General features: G+C 51.8%; 1 protein-coding gene across 1 annotated transcript in view; it reads left to right on the top strand.

The window, feature by feature from the left end:
• The first annotated feature begins 725 nt into the window (after nt 1–725).
• PDE4C (phosphodiesterase 4C) overlaps nt 726–12,640 on the top strand; it is a 39,281-nt gene continuing 27,366 nt past the window's right edge. Inside the window, exon 1 of the mRNA XM_064381628.1 lies at nt 726–776. Within this exon, the coding sequence (XP_064237698.1) occupies nt 735–776 (42 nt within the window). The 5' untranslated portion in view covers nt 726–734. The remainder of the gene's footprint in view (nt 777–12,640) is intronic.

Raw genomic sequence — 12,640 nt, forward strand, 5'->3', positions numbered from 1 at the left:
CCCCCGCCCCTCCCCCTCCACACCCAGTCACCCTCTTGGCCTCTCGCTCTGGCACCCTCAGGCCCTCTTAGTCACTCTGCCCTCCACCCACTGGGTGCCTCACCAAGGGAAAGTGTGTGGGTTGTGTCCTGGCCTGGTGCCCAGATCATTAAGAGGCTCCGCTGAGTGGGTGTTGGGGGAGCTCTGGGCCTCCCTCACGGCCAGGTCAGGTTCTCCCCTCCCCGCTCGCTCCCCGGGGAGTCATGGGACCCAAGCAGGACTCAGCCGCGGTGATGAGTCCAGATCTGCCGGCCTCCTGGAGCAAGCTTATGTGAGTTTCATGGGGTCTCAGGAGAGGGGCCGGGGTCTCGTAATCCCCCTGAGACCATCAGAGCAGCTCTGGGAGCTGAATGGATCTCCCCTGTGGCTGGGACTGGGGGGGGATGGGGGGGCCTCATTTCACCACCCACCTTGCTGAACCTGGAGGGGTTCAGTCCCAAAGCCTGTGGGAGGGGCTTTGGACACCCAGCCCCTGTCCCCGAATGAGGAGCTCTGCAAAGTCCTGGTGGGTGTCTCACGCTGGTGCCTGCGGTGTGGTCCATGCCACCCTGATTTAATGTCCTTGGGGTCCAAGGGAGGGTGCAGAGAGTGTGGGAGCGAGCTCCTGTCTGGGGGTGTCCCACAGGGCCGGACCCGCTCTCCCGGGGGCCTGCAGGCCTCACAAGCATCTCCACAGGTCTGGAGACGCCTGCAACATGAGGCGCAGTGTGACAGCACTTTCCTTCCGGCTGAGCGAGGTGAGTGGGCATGAGGGTGGCCCAGGCCATGGGGGAGGAGATCCCCCCAGGGACCCCCTACTCAGAAACACCCAGAGCTGGCCTGGTGGCTCACACCTGCTATCCCAGCACTTTGGGAGGCCGAGGCAGGCGGATCACTTGAGGTCAGGAGTTTGAGACCAGCCTGGCCAACATGGTGAAACCCGGTCTCTACTAGACATATAAAAAAGTTAGCCAGGCATGGTGGCGCAGGCCTGTAATCCCAGCTACTGGGAGGCTGGGGCAGGAGAATCGCTTGAACCTGGGAAGCGGAGGTTGCAGTGAGTTCAGATTGCGCCACTGCACTCCAGCCTGGGCAACAGAGCGAGACTTCGTCTCAAAAAAAAAAAAAAAAGAAAAGAAAAAAAAGAAACACCTATAGCTGCTTGGGGACCATATCACAGGGGGCCACTGAGGCCCAGAGAAGCCACCAGGGAGCTGGGGACCTGATCCAGCATCCAGCCCAGGGCTGTGGCCACTGCTTTTGGGAGCAGGAGACAAGGTTTTGACTCACTCAAGGACGAGAGACCTGGCTGCCCCTAGGCCAGGGCAGGGGGCCGTGAGGGAGGCGTCAACTTCAGAGCACGGCTGATGCCCCTATTCTGGGAAACTGAGGCAAGAGGAAAGCTGGATTCAAATCCCAGGCCCTTCACCTGAGTGGCTGGTAACCTCTCTAGGACTCAGTGTTTTTTTGTGTGTGTGTTTTTAAATTTTTTTTTTTTTTTTTGAGATGGAATTTTGCTCTTGTTACCCAGGCTGGAGTGCAATGGCACGATCTCGGCTCGCTGCAATCTCTGTCTCCTTGGTTCAGGCGATTCTTCTGCCTCAGCTTCCTGAGTAGCTGGGATTATAGGCACGCGCCACCATGCCCAGCTAATTTTTTGTATTTTTAGTAGAGACGGGGTTTCACCATGTTGATCAGGATGGTCTCGATCTCTTGACCTCGTGATCCACCCGCCTCGGCCTCCCAAAGTGCTGGGATTACAGGCATGAGACACCGCACCCGGCCTGTTTTTTTAAATTTTTGACACAGAGTTTCGCTCTTGTTGCCCAGGCTGGCGTGCAATGGCACGATCTCAGCTCACTGCAACCTCCGCCTCCCAGGTTCAAGCAATTCTCCTGCCTCAGCCTCCCAAGTAGCTGGGATTACAGATGCAAGCCTCCAAGCCTGGCTGATTTTTGTATTTTTAGTGGAGACGGGGTTTCTCCATGTTGGCCAGGCTGGTCTTGAACTCCTGACCTTAAGTGATCCACCTGCCTCGGCCTCCCAAAGTGCTGGGATTACAGGCGTGAGCCACCACACCTGGCCTAGAACTCAGTGTTTTTGTGTGCAAAAAACCTAGGCTAAAATTGTGTGGAATAGGGGTTCTCAGGGTGAGCCTCGGGTCCCCTAGGGCAGGTGAGGCTCCTTACACCTTAACTCATTTATTTATCCACACTCCAGCCATCTGCAGGAAGAGGTAAGGCAAAGGGTAGGCCGGGCGTGGTGGCTCACACCTGTAACAGCGCTTTGGGAGGCTGAGGCGGGTGGATCACCTGAGGTCAGGAGTTTGAGAGCAGCCTGACCAACACGGTGAAACCCCGTCTCTACTAAAAAAATACAAACTATTAGCTGGGTGTGGTGGTGGGCACCTGTATTCCCAGCTACTCAGGAGGCTGAGGCAGGAGAATCACTTGAACCCAGGAGGTGGAGGTTGCAGTGAGCCCAGATCATGCCATTGCACTCCAGCCTGAGCAACAAGAGCAAGATGCTATCTCAAACAAACAAATAAACACACAAACAAAATAGCCAGGCATGGTGGTGCGTGCCTGTGGTCCCAGCTACTTGGGAGGCTGAGGTGGGAGGGCTGCTGGAGCATGGGAGGTTGAGGCTGCAGTGAACCGTGATCATGTCACTGCACTCCAGCCTGGGAGACTAAATGAGATCCTGTTTCCATAAATAAATAAATAAAAGGCGAGAAGACATGGCTCATGCCTGTAATCCCAGCACTTTGGGAGGCCGAGGCAGGAGGATTGCTTGAGGTCAGGAGTTTGAGACCAGCCTGGCCAACATAGCAAAAACCCATCTCTACTAAAAGTACAAAAATTGGCCTGGCGTGGTAGCGGGTGCCTGTAATGCTACTCGGGAGGCTGAGGCAGGAGAATCGTGTGAACCCGGGAGGCGGAGGAAGTGACAGGCCCCAAAATGACAGGGCTCATGAGACAGATGTTAAACCCAGAAAAAAGAGAAAATGTGGGGGTGGGTGAGCGCCCATGAGCCTGCCCAGGCTGGGCAGGAAGGGCTTCTTTGGCAAGTTGACATTTTAGCTAAAGAATGAATGGATAAAAACAAGCAGGCAGCCATTTCAAGAGTGGGTCGGGTTGGTGGGGGGAGGCAGGGGAGGGTGTTCTTGGCAGATGACGCAGCGAGTGCAAAGGCCCGGAGGCAGGTTTAATGAACCGGAAAGAGGCTTGTGGGTGAGGCAGGGTGGGGCAGGGGAGATGGAGGGAGGTGAGAGTCGGCGATGGGCAGGGGCCAGGACATACTGGGTCATGAGGGTTGAGCTAAGGGGGTGTTGGTTTTGTTCTAGGGGTGCTAGGAGCCACAGGAGGGTTACGAACAGGCAAGGGACAGATTTAGAGTTTTTCTACTCTTTTTCTTTTTTTGAGACAAAGTTTCACTCTTGTTACCCAGGTTGGAGTGCAATGGCGCAATCTCAGCTTACTGCAACCTCCATCTCCCAGGTTCAAACGATTCTCCTGCCTCAGCCTCCCAAGCAGCTGGGATTATAGGTGCCTGCCAACACGCTCAGCTAAATGTTTGTATTTTCAGTAGAGATGGGACTTTGCCATGTTGGCCAGGCTGGTCTCAAACTCCTGACCTCAAGTGATCCACCCACCTCGACCTCCCAAAGTGCTGGGATTACAGGTGTGAGCCACGGTGCCCGGCCCTAGAGTTTTTCTTAGAGGAGAGACTTGGGGTTGAGGCCAGCGCCAGCATACTTCAGAGTCCCACTGACAGTGGACAAATCAAAAGGGAGCTCTAGGCCGGGTGCCATGGCTCACGCCTGTAATCCCAACACTTCAGGAGGCTGAGGCGGGCAGATCACCTGAGGTCAGGAGTTTGAGACCAGCCTGAAATTACCCAGGTGCGGTGCTGCATGCCTGTAATCCCAGCTACTTGGGAGGCTGAGGCAGCAGAATCACTTGAACTCAGGAGGCGGAGGGTTCGGTGAGCCGAGATCGTGCCAATGCACTCCAGCCTGGGTGACAGAGTGAGACATCGTCTCAAATTTTAGAAAAAGGCTGAGGCGGGCAGATCACGAGGTCAGGAGTTTGAGACCATCCTGGCCAACATGGTGAAAACCCGTCTCTACTAAAATTACTAAAATTAGCTGGTGTGGTGGTGTGTGCCTGTAATCCTAGCTATTTGAGAAGCTGAGGCAGGAGAATAGCTTGAACCAGGGAGTTGGAGGCTGCAATGAGCCAGGATTGAGCCTCTACACTACAGCCTGGCAGCAGAGTGAGACTCTGTCTCAAAATAAAAAAGTGGAGAGGGAGCTCTGGGCCTCCTGCCAAGGCCTTCCCCACCCAGGGGCCCCCAGTGAGGCCCTTCATCCCCAACCCAACTTCTCAAAGAGGAGAGCAATTAATCAGGAGTGGCAGGGCCAGGTGCGGTGGCTCACACCTGTAATCCAACACTTTAGGAGGCCAAGGTGGGAGGATTACTTGAGGCCAGGAGTTAGAGACCAGCCTGGTCAACATGGTGAAACCCCATCTCTACTGAAAATACAAAAAAAAAAAAAAAAAAAAAAAAAGATTGGCCGGATATGGTGGTGGATGCCTGTAATTCCAGCTACTAGGAGGCTGAGCTGGGAGAATCATTTGAAGCCGGGAATTGGAGGTTGCAGTGAGCCGAGATCGCACCACTGCACTCCAGCCTGCGCAACAGAAGGAGACTGTCTCAAAAATACAAAATAAAAATCAGGAGTGGCAGGTTGATGTGTGCTGTAGCAGAGACCAGAGGACAGCCTGTACACTTCGTCCCTAGTCCCTGGGAGCCCCCCATCTTTACCCCACCCCACTCCAGATGTGGGAGGGACAGCTGGCTGGGTTCCAGGAGTCAGGGCTCTCGGGAGCACCCCCGCATCCAACCAACAGCCAGATGCTGGCAACTGCCCCCATGGGAGCCGTCTGGCCTGTTTCACCTTCAAATGAGCCAGGTCCCCCGTAATTCCACCAAACATCAAACTGCCCGCACTGGCTCCATCTGGGACTCATGTGATGCTCCAGTGAAATTGGAATGCATCCAAAGCCTGGTGCTTCCCCCCAAATTTTCCCCGTGCAAGTAATGGCGGCCCCACTCTCCAGGTAACTGTGTGACTCCTGGCTTTCTGAGAAACAAGTAGTCATGCTTAATAATCACCAGTCACAGCCGGGCACGGTGGCTCATGCCTGCAATACCAGCACTTTGGGAGGCCTACATGGGTGGATCACCTGAGGTCAAGAGTTTGAGACCAGCCTTGCGAACATGGGAAAACCCCATCTCTACTAAAAAATACAAAAATTAATTTGGCATGGTGGTGGGCACCTGTAATGCCAGCCACTTGGGAGGCTGAGGCAGGAGAATCGCTTTAAAATGGGAGGCAAGCTGGGCATGGTGGCTCACGCCCGTAATCCAGCACTTTGGGAGGCCGAGGTGGGCAGATCACGAGGTTAAGAGATCGAGACCATCCTGGCTAATATGGTGAAACCCCGTCTCTACTAAAAAATACAAAAATTAGCTGGGCGTGGTGGCGCGCGCCTGTAGTCCCAGCTACTTGGGAGGCTGAGGCAGGAGAATAGCTTGAACCCAGGAGGCGGAGGTTGCGGTGAGCCGAGATTGCGCCATTGCACTCCAGCCTGGCGCCTGGCAAGAAAGCAAGACTTTGTCTCAAAAAAAAAAAAAAAAAAAAGAAAGAAAGAAAGAAGGAAAACGGGAAGCGGAGGTTGCAGTGAGTCGAGATCGCACCATTACACTCTAGCCTGGGCTACAAGTGAAACTCCATCTGAGATTTTAAAAAAAAACCACCAGTCACCCTTGAATCTTCTCTTTCTCACACCCTGGGGCTATGGCCTGTCTCTCAGTTCCCCAAAACACATTCTCAAATCCAGTCATAGACCCCACTCTGGTCCATGTCTCACCTGGATGCCACTCTAACCTCTGCCCCAGGGACAGTCCCTGCTCCCCAAGGTGGCCACAGGAGGCATCCTACAATCCCCAAATAGATCACACTCCTCAAACCTCAACATACTCCCAGAATCAGATCCCAAGTCTCTCTCTCTCTTGTTTTTTATTTTTTTTGAGACTAAGTCTCACTCTGTTGTCAGGCTAGAGTGAAGTGGCGTGATCTCAGCTCACTGCAACCTCTGCCTCATGAGTTCAAGCAATTCTCCTGCCTCAGCCTCCTGAGTGGCTGGGACTACAGGTGCGCACCACCACTCCCAGCTAATTTCTGTATTTTTAGTAGAGACAAAGTTTCACCATTTTCACCATGTTGGCCAGGATGGTCTCGATCTCTTTTTTTTTGAGACGGAGTTTCGCTCTTGTTACCCAGGCTAGAGTGCAATGGCGCGATCTCGGCTCACTGCAACCTCCGCCTCCCGGGTTCAGGCAATTCTCCTGCCTCAGCCTCCTGAGTAGCTGGGATTACAGGCACGCGCCACCATGCCCAGCTAATTTTTTGTATTTTTAGTAGAGACGGGGTTTCACCATGTTGACCAGGATGGTCTCGATCTCTTGACCTCGTGATCCGCCCACCTCGGCCTCCCAAAGTGCTGGGATTACAGGCGTGAGCCACCGCGCCCGGCCGGTCTCGATCTCTTGACCTTGTGATCCACCCACCTCTGCCTCTCAAAGTTGTGGGATTACAGGCGTGAGCCTTTTTTTTTTTTTTTTTTTTTTTGAGGCAGAGTCTCACTCTGTTGCCTAGGCTGGAGTGCAGTGGCACAATCTCGGCTCACTGCAATCTCCACCACCCAGGTTCAAGCGATTCCTTTGCCTCAGCCTCCGGAGTAGCTGGGATTACAGGTGTGCATCGCCACACCTAGCTATTTTTTGTACACATTATGAGGTTTCACTATGTTGGCCAGGCTGGTCTCGAACTCCCGACCTCAGGTGATCTGCCTACCTCAGCCTTCCAAAGTGCTGGGATTACAGGTGTGAGCTACAGCACCTGGCCTACCAACTCCTGTTCCTTAAACTTACCAGCTGGTTGCCACCTCCAAGCCTTCACGGGTGCTGTTCTTACTTCCTGGCACGCTGTTCCCCGACTTTCTCCTGGCCAGCTCATTCTCCTCTTTCAGGATCAGCTCAAAGCCACCCCCTCAGAAAAGTCCCTTACTCACCCCATCAACATCCACCCCCTCATTCCTCCCCAGGCCCTTGTCCAGTTTTCTTTTCCTTCTTTTTTTTTTTTTTTTTGTGATGGAGTCTCACTCTGTTGCCCAGGCTGGAGTGCAATGGCACAACTCTCACTGCAACCTCTGCCTCCCGGGTTCAAGCAATTCTCCTGCCTCAGCCTCCCGAGTAGCTGGGACTACCGGCGCGTGCCACCACGCCCGGCTTTTTGTATTTTTTAGTAGAGACCGGGTTTCACCATGTTAGCCCGGATGGTCTTGATCTCCTGACCTCATGATCCTCCCACCTCAGACTCCCAAAGTGCTGGGATTACAGGCGTGAGCCACCGCGCCCGGCCCAGTTTTCTTTTTCTCTTTTCCAGTTTTCTTTCTAACACGAGGTGGATTATCTTTTTGCATTTGTTCAATGAATATATGAACAAATAGTAATGGTGCACGGCGTTCTCCCCTCTGGAATCTTCCCAACAAGTAAATGGGCAGAAAAGCCCAGCGTCATGGCTCAAGCCTGGAATCCCAGCACTTTGGGAGACTGAGGTGGGTGGATTGCTTGAGCCCATGGTTTCAAGACCAGCCTGGGTGGCATGGAGAGATCCTGTCTCTACAAAAAATACAAAAATCAGCTGGGAGTTGTGGTGTGTGCCTGTAGTCCCAGCTACTTGGGAGACTGAAGTGGGAGGATCCTTGAGCTTGGGAGGTAGATGCTGCAGTGAGCCCAGAGTGCACTGCTGCACACTCCAGCCTGGGTGACAGAGAAAGACTCTGTCTAAAAAAAAAAAAAAAAAAGAAGAAGAAGAAAGAAAAGGCCGGGTATGGTGGCTCATGCCTGTAATCCCAGCACTTTTGGAGGCTGAAGTGGGTGGATCACATGAAGTCAGTAGTTTGAGACCACCCTAGCCAACATGGCGAAACACCATCCCCACCACAAATGCAAAAATTAGCTGGGTGTGGTTGCACGCACCTGTAATTTCAGCTACTCCGGAGACTGAGGCAGGAGAATCACTTGAACCTGGGAAGCAGAGGGCGGTTGCAGAGCCATGATCGTGCTATTGGACTTCAGCCTGGGAGACAGAGTGAAACTCCATCTCAAAAAAAAAAAAAAAAGAAAGAAAGAAAGAGGAAAAAAGAGCCGGGCGTGTTGGCTCATGCCTGTAATCCCAACACTTTGGGAGGCCGAGGCGGGCAGATCACCTGAAATCGGGAGTTCAATTAGCTGGGCGTGGTGGCAGGTGTCTGTAGTCCCAGCTACTTGGGAGGCTGAGGCAGGAGAATCGCTTGAACCCGGGAGGCAGAGGTTGCAGTGAGAGTTGTGCCATTGCACTCCAGCCTGGGCAACAGAGTGAAACTCCATCTCAAAAAAAAAAAAAAAGAAAGAAAGAAAGAGGAAAAAAGAGCCGGGCATGTTGGCTCATGCCTGTAATCCCAACACTTTGGGAGGCCGAGGCGGGCAGATCACCTGAAATCGGGAGTTCAATTAGCTGGGCGTGGTGGCAGGTGTCTGTAGTCCCAGCTACTTGGGAGGCTGAGGCAGGAGAATCGCTTGAACCTGGGAGGCGGAGGTTGCAGTGAGTTGAGATCAGCCATTTGCACTCCAGCCTGGACAACAAAAGCAAATCTCCGTCTAAAAAGAAAAGAAAAGAAGAAAAAAGAAAAATAAAATGAGACTGGGTGCAGTGGCTCACACCTGTAATCCCAGCACTTTGGGAGGCCGAGGTGGGCGGATCACGAGGTCAGGAATTCAAGATCAACCTGACCAATATGATGAAACCCTGTCTTTACTAAAAAATATGAGAATTAGCCAGGCATGGTGGCGGGTGTCTGTAGTTCCAGCTACTCGGGAGGCTGAGGCAGGAGAATCGCTTGAACTCAGGAGGCAGAGGTTTTGCAGTGAGCCACAGCACTCCAGCCTGGACAACAAGAGGGAGACTCCAACTCAAAAAAAAAAAAAAAAAAAAAAGAAAAGAAAAAAAGAAAAGAAAAAAAAAAAGGAAAAGCAAATGAGCTGCTGACATCTCGGGGGTGTCCCATCTGGGAGGGACTCACTGTTCCCACACACCCCACCCTCTTCCTTCTCCACACACCTTAAAGCTACTAGGAACCCTCTCGAGGGAGGCCTCTTGTGGCGCACTTAAGTTTCTGCATTCAAATTCAGGAGCCCCTGGGAGAGGGTGGGGACAAGTTGTGCTCAAATTCGGGGAACAGTCTAGAAGGATGAGATCTGAGCGGGGCTCAGCCCCCAGTTGTGTGACTCCAAGCAAGCAAATAATTTTCTCTCCAAGCTTTGATGTCTTCCTCCGAAACACGAGAGTCAGAGGACCCCCCCCACACACACACTCATAGGCACGGAAATGAGCTATGCCATATCCCTTGCTCACACAGAGGTTCAAAGCATATCCATTCTCCTCACCCTCTTCCTGCCACCCGGCTTTGCCCTGGGTCTGGTCCTGATTACCAGCATGGTCTTGGACCTCAGTTTCCCCACTGTTTTTTAAGACAGAGTTTTCCTGTCACCCAGGCTGGAGAGCAGTGTCGTGATCATAGCTCATTGCAGTCTCAATCTCCTGGGCTCAAGCGATCCTCCTGCCTCAGCCTCCTCCAAAGCTGGAACTACAAGCACACGTACCACCACACTTGGCTAATTTTTAAAATGTTTTGTAGCAACAGGGTGCCCAGGCTGGTTTCAAACTCACTTTTGGCCTCGGCCTCCCAATGTGCTGGGACTACAGGCATGCGCCACCATGCCTGGCAGTTTCCTAGTTTTATTTTTATTTTTTGAGATGGAGCCTTGCTCTGTAGCTCAGGCTAGAGTGCAGTGGAGCGATCTCAGCTCACTGCAACCTCTGCCTCCCGAGTTCAAGCGATTCTCCTGCCTCAGCCTCTCCAGTAGCTGGGATTACAGGTGCACGCCGCCATGCCCGGCTAATTTTTGTATTTTTAGTAGAGATAGGGTTTTGCCATGTTGGTGAGGCTGGTCTCGAACTCCTGACCTTAAGTGATCTGCCTGCTTCAGCCTCCTAAAGTGCTGGGATTACAGGCGTGAGCCACTGCGCCCGGCCAGTTTCCCAGTTTTAATGCTCAGTCTGGTGGTGGAGAGAGGCCCACTGGTGAGGCTGCGGAGTAGAGCAGGGGGCTGGGCCATCTCTTTGAACCCCACCTCTCCCTTCTCCGCATTTGTCTTCTCTGTTTCCCTTACTCCAAAACCATGAGTTCCAGTTTCGTGCCCGATTCTGGGGTCAGCACCGCGGACAGCGCCCAGCCTGTGTCTGGCGCACGTGGGTTCCATTGTTTTATCACCAACACCTCTGAGGGATCAGTACCCTTTCATCTCCATTTCACAGATCGGCAAACTGAGGCCTCCTTGCCCTAGATGGCCTGGATTGAACCCAACTCTTTGGCGCTGAAGAGCTCACACTCCCTACGCATCCGTTCAGCCCGAATCTGCCCATTCTTAAAATGTCTCCAGCATTTACCCAGAGCCTGCTTGGAAACAGCATCTCATTTAATTTATACAATTCAGTCCTTCTTCAAGAAATTCAGCGCTGAAGCTGAGAATCGTATTTATTTACCAATTGCAACCTTGGGCTCTATTTACTTAACCTCCGAGCCTTCATTTCCTCCTTCGTTAAATGGAAATAATGGTTAAATGGAAATGAGCTAAATGGCCTCATTATGCCTTCATGAGCCCATCCTGGACTCTTGGAACAGCATTTATACAGAGTGATTGTGCAGGAAATGTCAGCCATTAGTACTGTTGTTATTATTCATTTGCTTATTTACTGCATGTTTATTGTTTTACTTTTTCTTTTTCTTTTTTTTTTTTTTTGAGATGGAGTCCCACTCTGCCACCCAGGCTGGAGTGCAATGGTGTGATCTTGGCTCACTGCAACCTCTGTCTCCCAGGTAGCTGAGTGATTCTCCTGCCTCAGCCTCCCGCGTAGCTGGGAGTACAGGAGCGCACCAACACACTCGGCTAATTTTTGTACTTTCAGTAGAGATGGGGTTTCACTATGTTGGCCAGGCTGATCTTGAACTCCTGACCTCATGATCTGACTGCCTTGGCCTCCCAAAGTGCTGGGATTATAGGTGTGAGCCACCATGCCTGGCCTTACTTTTATATTTTAGTCAATAATATATTGGGATCTGAAATGTAAGAAAAAAATAAATATTATGTGATAGAACATAATTATGTTACATTATAATAAATAGTATTATATAGCATATAATATATAAAAATAAACATGCTGTTCTATTTATTTTTATTTTTAGAGACAGGGTCTCTGTCAGGCGCAGTGGCTTACACCTGTAATCCCAGCACTTCGAGAGGCCAAGGCAGGCTGATCACTTGAGGTCAGGAGTTCGAGAGGAGCCTGGCCAACATGGTGAAACCCCCCCTCTACTAAAAATACAAAAAAATTAGCCAGGCGTGGTGGTGGGCGCCTGTAACCCAGCTACTCAGGAGGCTGAGGCAGGAGAATCGCTTGAACCCCGGGAGGCGAAGGTTGCAGTGAGCTGAGGTCATGCCGCTGCCTGGGTGACAGAGCGAGACTCTCAAAAAAAAAAAAAAAGAGAGAGAGAGAGACAGGTTTCACTTTGTCACCCAGGTTGGAGTGCAGTTGCACAATCTTGGCTCACTACAGCCTTGGCCTTCCTGGCTCAAGCAGTCCTCCCATCTCAGCCTCTTGAGTAGCTGGGGTTACCGGCACACACCATGAGGCCTGGCTAATTTTGTTTATTTTTGGTAGAGATGGGGTCTCACTACATTGCTCAGGCAGGTCTCAAACTCCTGGCCTGGAGCAACCCTTTCAAAGTGTTGGGATTACAGGTGTGAGCCACCGTGCCCTACTGAGCATGCTATCATTATGTAATAAATAAATATTTCTGCAATGCCAACTGTAGACCAGGCACTATTTATATATTTATTTAATTTATTTCATTATTGTTATTATTATTTTGAGATGGAGTCTCGCTCTGTTCTCAGGCTGGAGTGCAGTGGCACAATCTTGGCTCTCTGCAACCTCCACCTCCGGGGTTCAAGCGATTCTCCTGCCTTAGCCTCCCGAGTAGCTGGGACTACAGGTATGAGCCACCACACCCAGCTAATTTTTGTATTTTTAGTAGAGACGGGGTTTCACCACGTTGACCAGGATGGTCTCAGTCTCTTGACATTGTGATCTGCCCTCCTCAGCCTCCCAAAGTGCTGGGATTACAGGCGTGAGCTACTGCGCCTGGCCTATTCATTTATTTTTTGAGACGGAGTTTCGCTCTCGTTGCACAGGCTGGAGTGCAATGGCGTGATCTCTGCTCATTGCAACCTCTGCCTCCTGGGTTTAAGTGATTCTCCTGCCTCAGCCTCCCAAGTAGCTGGGATTACAGGTGTGCACCACCATGGCCAGCTAATTTTGTATTTTTAGTAGAGACGGGGTTTCTCCATGTTGGTCAGGCTGGTCTCAAACTCCCAACCTCAGGAGGTC

Source organism: Aotus nancymaae, unplaced genomic scaffold (genome assembly GCF_030222135.1).
Source record: "Aotus nancymaae isolate 86718 unplaced genomic scaffold, 86718_ANA_hifiasm-v0.15.2.pri h1tg000028l, whole genome shotgun sequence".
Lineage (NCBI taxonomy): Eukaryota > Metazoa > Chordata > Mammalia > Primates > Aotidae > Aotus > Aotus nancymaae.